At 33.8% G+C, this 7932-nt stretch overlaps 1 protein-coding gene across 2 annotated transcripts in view; it reads left to right on the forward strand.

Moving 5' to 3' along the window:
* The window catches only part of LOC106880142 (nephrocystin-4), a 116078-nt gene that overhangs the window by 87909 nt on the left and 20237 nt on the right, over positions 1-7932 (forward strand). For both annotated transcript variants that reach the window (XM_014929973.2, XM_014929974.2), the window contains exon 23: positions 7424-7542. In XM_014929973.2, the coding sequence (XP_014785459.1) occupies positions 7424-7542 (119 nt within the window). The remainder of the gene's footprint in view (positions 1-7423; positions 7543-7932) is intronic.

Here is a 7932-nt window from a genome sequence, read left to right on the forward strand (position 1 = left end):
AATCACCCCCCCCAACTTAGACACCTTCACACTCACCTACCTATGCATACATAGAGGCACATGCACACACATACTCAGCTAAAACTTCCAGCTTGGTTCTCGAATGAAATCCGAGAAAGAAACTGGAAGCTGTTGATAAAATAAAGGAAAAATTAAAATGATGAAGTATTTTGTTTGAGGCATAAGTAAAAATGAAATTGAATAGAGATATTTGATTGGGTGTATTTACAAAAATGCAAAAATAAAAACAACTGAAAATATAAATAAAAATCGAAATACAATTCATGTTAATTGAAGCTATTTCAAGCCATTCGCAAAATAGTATTCACACTCACTATTTACAATATTACAGAGAGGAAGAAAGAACATTACAGAATGAGAAAATAAGTTTATCAAACAGGGTGAAAAATATCGCTGTGTAAAAAAAAAAAATATGGTTAAGTTTTAAAATGAGTTCCTAATTAGTTTTTCATTCACAAAGCCAGACCTGATAATCAAAAGACAGTCTGCAATGTGACACAGATAATGAATTAGTAAATGAATTACAAAAGATGAAGATGAAAGCAAAAATAGCAAGCTTCTTTCTGAGACTTTTTCTATGGTGGGTTACATCCCTTGAAAGTTAATCTGATAAGAATTCTTTCTTTCAATCTATGCAAGCAATTTTTAAGTGTATCACTTCTTAAATTTAAATTTCTTTTGTTCTGCAACAATATTTTTGGTTGAGCAAAGATGATAACTCACTTGCTTTTTGTAACATTATATTCAAGGTTTTAATTATGTTTTGAGTTTTATCCCATACTTAAGGTTGAAAGTAAGCGCAGATCTGTTTAGTTCTGTTGTTATTTTCCCTTAATCTCCAAAAACATTTCAAAACCTTGTAGCAAATTTCCTCCTTGGATCAGCTCATGTTTGTACAAGTAATGTCTTGTCTTAGAAAATCATTTGCTCTAATTCTGATGTCAGATTTTGTTTTGAGAACAATCATTCAATTCTTACATGGCACAGTATACCAAGGAACAGCTGTAGAAAGAGCAGAGACAAGAATCTTAATAGTTTTGATAAACATGTTTATAAAAGATTCTTATCTGAGAACCAGTATGTATAAAAAGAATTTCCATTTCAATATCCACTTAGCTCTTAAGCTAGAAGCCAAAGAGAAGTCATTCATATTTAAAATAGATGATAGTGTAGAGATCTTTCACCTTTTATCACCATACACCACACTGAAAGACCATAGGAACACTTTTTCTAACCAGCCTAAGTGAAGTTTAATTAAAACCTACTATAAACAGATTTTGGCTTAGTTAGTAAGAATAACAGCTTTAGATATATATAGTAAAGAAATCTTAGACCTTATTTCTTGTCTTTGAAAAGTAGTCCAGTTCCAATTATAGAATAATAGTTTTTCATTTGTAGAAAGGTTTAATAACATCATTATTAAGCAAATTTGTTTCTTCTTTTTTCATTTTGCTATTGTGAATATTTTTAAAATATATCAGTCAGATGTTACTGCCACAAATTTAACCTTCACCAACGCCATTAATCCAATTTGCAATTCAGATGTTGATATTGTTCTGCATGCTAAGAAGTTTTTTTGTTTTGTGAAAATACAGAACTAAGAAAGAAAATTTGTTTGATGTGGCTATGGTTGCTTTGAAGGTGTGGAGATGAGTGAAATCATTGGTTTATATATTTTAAATTTGTTTCACAGTAACTTCACTATGTTGGATGGAAGGTGCTATCTTGGTGATCAGTTATTTTCTCTTACAAAATATGAATAGACACAATGTAGATAAATTTAGAAGAAATATCATTTCAATGAGAATTATAAATTATTGTCAAGAGTAACTTTGCAAGATTTAATTTTCTAGACATAACATTAAATTTAGGCACTTAAAAAAAACTTTTATTAGGTTAATAATGGGAAATTTCATTATATTAATAAGAGCTAGTCTCCTGTATTAGTAGACATATATTATCTTTATCCTCAGGCATTGATGCTTTTCTAAAAGCTTTTCAACTCTATAATGAAGCATTCAATTATTGTGGGGTTTTAGATAGGAGAGAGTAGATATCTACACTCCATACCCAGATCTTAGTCCTCAGATGTAGAAAAAGAAATGGCTTGGCTATGTGGTAAAAAAACTTACTTACCAACCGCATGGTTCTAGGTTCAGTCCTACTGTGTGGTACTTTGAGTAAGTGTCTTCTGCTTTAGCCTTGGGCCAATCAAAGCCATGTGAGTGGATTTGGTAGATAGAAACTGAATGAAGCCCACTGCATATATATATATATATATATATATATATATATATGTATTTACGTGTGTGTGTGTCATTGTTTGTCCCCCATCACTGCTTGACAACTGGTGTTGGTGTGTTTATGTCCTGCTAACTTAACTGTGCAGTAAAAGAGACTGACAGAATAAGTGCCAGGTACTGGGGTCAATTCATTTGATTAAAAAGTCTTCAAGGCAGTGCTGCCCCAGCATGGCCACAGTCTGATGACTGAAACAAGTAAAAAATAAAAGACATAATCCAGATTTAAGTTAGAAAATTGTATAGTGAAGGAGGTTCTTACATTAGTCTCACTTGATTATCCCAGAAAACAATTATTCTTTTCTGCTCTAGGCACAAGACCTGGAATTTTTGGGGAGGGTGCCAGTCGATTAGATCGACCCCAATACGCAACTAGTACTTAATTCAGCGACCCCGAAAGGATGAAAGACAAAGTCAACCTTGGCGGAATTTGAACTCAGAATGTAAAGATAAACAAAATACCGCTAAGCATTTCGCCTGGTGTGCTAACGTTTCTGCCAGCTCATCGCTTTAGAAAACAATTATTCTAAGATCTTTAATAGGAATCCTGTTAGAGATTGTAAAAAAAATTCAGTTTATACAAAACATTTGTTTTCACTGTGACTCTGTTGTAGAAAATATCTTTTGCGTACTCTGCCAAGCTGAATAATAATAAATAACTTTTGAAACAAGATATTACTCAAGTATTTGTTGGTCAGCCTAAAGAGGAAATTTACCTCTGTATTTTTTGAGATATATTAGGAACTTAATGAAGAAAAATAATGAATGTATTTAATGTAAACTGGTTTGTTAAGGTGTGGCAAGCTAACAGAATTGTTAGCATGCCAGGCAAAATGCTTAGCAGCATTTCAACTGTCTTCATGTTCTGAGTTCAACTTCATATTTCAGGATCAACTTTGCCTTTCATCTTTTTGGGGTCGACTTTACTTTTCATTCTTTCAGGGTCAATAAAATAGGTACCAGTAGAGCATTGGAGTTAATGTAATTAACTTAGACTCTCCTCTGAAATTGCTGGCCTTGTGCCAAAACTTGAAACCAGTATAAACTGGTTTGTCCTTACACTTGTACAATTGATTATAATAAGCTTGGTAACGACAGAATGAAGTTGAGTTGTCTTCCTTAACTGGAAAACCAAAATACAAGTGTTTTGAAATGAAAATTGTATAGAATTGCCAGTGGAGATCAGATTATTTGTTGTGGACTTCTAAAGAAATGGAAAATTCTAGTTGGAAATTTTCTGTCATTTTTCTTCCTTCATATTTGTTTTCTCCTTGTTATTCATTTACCAATTCATTTTCTGTGCTATGTTTCTTGGTTATTGTATTACGTTTCAGCCAGAGGCCATGCCCATACTGGGGCACAGTCATTAATTGCTGACTGTATGCCTTTGTGAATGAAAAGCCAATTTGGAACTCATTTTGAAACAACCATATTTTGTTTTTCTCTCATTGTTTTTTTCTCTCACTGCATGTTTAATTTACTTTTTCATTCTGTTATATTCTTTCTTTAACCCTTTGGATACCAACCTGGCTGAAACCACCTCTGACTCTGTGGTACAAACATCTTGTTTTCAAAAGTTCTGAATTAAAATCTTCCACCAAACTTTAGTCACAATTTATGTTTCTGACACTAGCTTAATGATAACTAAATTATTTTACTAAATTCTTTGAAAATTAATTGAAAGAAACACAGAGCATCTCAAAATAAATACAGTAACGAAAGGGTCATCGAATTTGGTTCAATCACGATTTCGATATATATATAGAAATCCAGGATTTGGAATTATCTTATTTTTACTGGTTCATTTGGTCTTCGTTTTCGCTAGTCGTGCCATGCGGACATTTATTGTGGTTTTAGAGTCAGGATTTGACTGCTATTTTTTCAGCGTGGTGGTATCTCTTGATACCCTGTATTATAATTTTAAATAATTTATATATATATATGTATATATATATAGGGTAAAGTCTCCCTTCAGTCATAAATGACCATGGGATTGCACCTAGAAAGTTGCCCTCTGAGGCACAAGTCTGGGCAAGATTGTTTATGGAAGACCAGCAGTCGCCCCTGCATACCAGCCTCCCTTCTCCATGCCACCGGTGTTGTCCAAGGGAACGGCAAAGGCCAATACAACTTGGCACCAGTGATGTTGCAGCTTATTTCTACAGTTGAGTGAACTGGAGCAACATGAAATAAAGTGCCTTGCTCAAGAACACAACACACAGCCTGGTCTGAGAATTGAACTCACTACCTCATGATTGTAAGCCCAATGCTCTAACCACTGAACCACATGCCTTCGCATGCATACACACACACACACACACAGTTCTTGTGTGGTGCATGTGTGAAGTCAAGTTTGTTCCTACCAACAAGTACATTCTCTGATTTTTCTTTTTGTTTTCTTTCTGTTCTGTTCACTCATATATTTTTCTTATTTATATCTTTATTTCTGTGTTTATTTTTGTTTGTTATTTATCTATTTTATCTCATTCATTTTTTTAATTTTTATTTTTATTTATATGTATATTTTGTCATTGTTGGTTTTTGAAAATATTTTAATTTCTTCTAAAACTTAAGGATTTCTTGTGAAAAACCTAGAAGAAATATAAAGAAAAAATAACGAAATATAATTAAAGTTTAAAGTAGATTTTGAATTTGAATAAAAGACAGAAAATATTGAAAGAAAAATGAACAAAAAAGAGAAAGAATAGAATTTAAAAGAAAATATATAAACAAGAATTACGTACATCTGTGTATGTGTGTATGCATGTGTGTATGTATTATATACGTGTATAATATATGCAATATATACAAAGATTGATGTATACATACACACTTGAACTCATATGTATACACAATCATACACATTATTACACTAACAGATACACATATACATACACATAAAACTTACAAAAGAATAATGAATAAAAATAAAAGAAAGAATAGGATTTTTCTATTTTTCACCAAATATTGATTTTATTTATCTCCACTTAATGAATAATCTCAAAACAGTATTTCAGTTTGTAGCACACTTTCTGAGTTAATTTAGCCTCTTATCTATCTTAGATTAATAAAATAAGTACCAGTAATATACTTGTCTCAGCTATACTTCTCCAAACACTGACTTTGTATCTGTTTCTTAAAACACTGGTCCTGGTACCACATAAAAAAGTATTAGTGCTGGTGCCACATGAAAAGCACTGGTGCTGCTTCCACATAAAAAGCACTGGTGCTGCTGCCACATGAAAAGCACTGGTGCAGGTGCCACATGAAAAGTACTGGTGCTGGTGCCACATGAAAAGTACTGGTGCTGGTGCCACATGAAAAGTACTGGTGCTGGTGCCACATGAAAAGCATTGCTGCTGGTGCCATGTTTAAAACATCTGCGCTGGTGCCACAGATAAAGCACCTGTGCTGGTGTCACGTAAAAAATACCCAGTCCTCTCTGTAAATTGGTTAGCATTAGGAAGGGCATCTGGTCACAGAAACCATGCCAAAACAGACACTGGAGCTTGGTGTGCCACCAGCACTAGTGAGGTCACCGTGCAACTTGCAAGACTACGAACCCCAAGGGTTGGGGAGGCTTTATGCTAGAAGTATGAGAAAAGGAGTCAGAGCAGAACAGTTTTCCTGCTGCAGGGGAGCTACAGGACTTTTAGAATAGGTGTGGGTGATTGGAATGGGGCTGAAAAGAGGTAGAAAGTGTGGTGATGAGGTGTCTGGGGGGACTCACAAGCTATGTACAAGGTGAGCTGAAGTGAGTGGAGACTAAGGAACCAAGAATTGTGGGTAGGTGGAAGTGATAGGAATGTATGGGAAGAAGATGAGAAATGGCAAATTGGTTAGGGAAGGGGAGATAGGAAACAATTGTAAAGATCAGGTAGGGCTGAATTGTATTAAGCAAGATAAAACATGTGGCTCATGTAGCAGTGTAGGAAATCATTGTTGTAGTAATAGAGCACAATTTTTCAGAAATGTTTAGACTTTCAAGTGTTTCTAATTGAATTTCTAAGATAAGGAATAATCATTATTATCTGCAAAGGTATTTGGACTAATATCCTTATCTTACTTGTTATAGTCATAATGTTTTGGCCATTATTGCCTTATTCAAGTGCCTGTTGCAGTCCCTAATGATGTTAGAATTTCAAACCAATTCCATTATTCTCCATGAAAGCAGATTGCTCTCATTATATGGAGTTTGTATGGATCTGATAAATTTTAGGGTGAATTTCTGAGATGAAGGGGTTGCCCTCATTGTTCACTGATATATTTAAACTAGTTCCTACAAATCAAACAAAAGGTTTGGTTCAAAATTCTGAGAACATTATCGAATACAACCAGCATCTGATTGATTTGAAGATCAGATGATACAATGACAGAAATGCTGTAAATACAACAATTAAGATGAGACCATCGATCTTAATAGTGTACAATACAAAGAGTTTGGTATTTATAAACAAGCAGATTCTGTGTTTGAACACTGAGACAATAACATTACTTGACATTCTTTTACTTCCACAGTCTTTTGAATTTGCTTTGATACAAATTGTCTGAGTCATTATCTTTTATTATATTATTCGTTTGTCTTCCAACCTCTTCTCTTTATCCCATTTCAACAACAAATCATTATTGCTATAATCTTTACGGTGCACTCTTTTCTCTTTTCATATATTTTAAAATCTAATTGTTGGAAATTTTTCAATTTCTTCAGCTGATTTATATAGATTGATATATGGTGCATAATTAATTAATATTCTTTTTTTTTCTTGCATTTTAAGTATACGTAATGACATTCTGATTATAGTAAGGACATCCAAGACCAAGCTGTATAAAACACCATGTTTTCTCAATGCTTCAGCTCACCAAAAATGTCAAACACATTTAGGGCAAAATTTAAGACACATCAGAATGTTATTCTGTACATTTGTAAAGGTTCAAATGTAAATCCTAGATTAAAAGTGATGTGGTACTGAGCTTTTTTTCAAAGCGATGGTTTCTCTTCTTTATTCCTGTTAAGAATATTTAATGCTGTTTGTTTCAGTTTCCATTAGAGTGAATTCTCAATGAAGAAACGTTTTCCTCAATTTCATTTCATTGACATTTAGGTGTTCCTGTAGATGCCACTGGTCAACCCCAGCAGGTCTTTGTCCGATGCAGTGATCCAAATGTCATTTGCAACTGTGAAGATAAGCAACCTGGTGAACCAATAGAAATCTTCATTAAGGTAGGTTTTCTTTTTATTGTCTTCCTCTGAATATTACTTTTAAGCGACAAGGTGCTGAGCTGGCAAAATGCTGAGTTCAACTCCCACTGAGGCTGACTTTACTTTTCATCTTTTTGAGGTTGATAAAATAAGTACCAGTTAAACACTGGGGTTGATTATTATTATTCAATTCACTGCCTGGAATCGAACTCGGAATCTTTGGGTTAGTAGCCCGCACTCTTAACCACTATGCCATATGCCTGCAGGCATTTATGGAAGAAAAGGAAGGATAGGAAAATATTAGATCTATAAAATATTAGATTTATAAGCCCTAAAATTCACTCCATAATTGCCCATGGGCATATGGCGTAGTGGTTAAGAGCGCGGGCTACTAACTCCAAGATTCCGAGT

This window comes from Octopus bimaculoides, chromosome 12 (genome assembly GCF_001194135.2).
Source record: "Octopus bimaculoides isolate UCB-OBI-ISO-001 chromosome 12, ASM119413v2, whole genome shotgun sequence".
In the NCBI taxonomy this organism is placed as follows: Eukaryota; Metazoa; Mollusca; class Cephalopoda; order Octopoda; family Octopodidae; genus Octopus; species Octopus bimaculoides.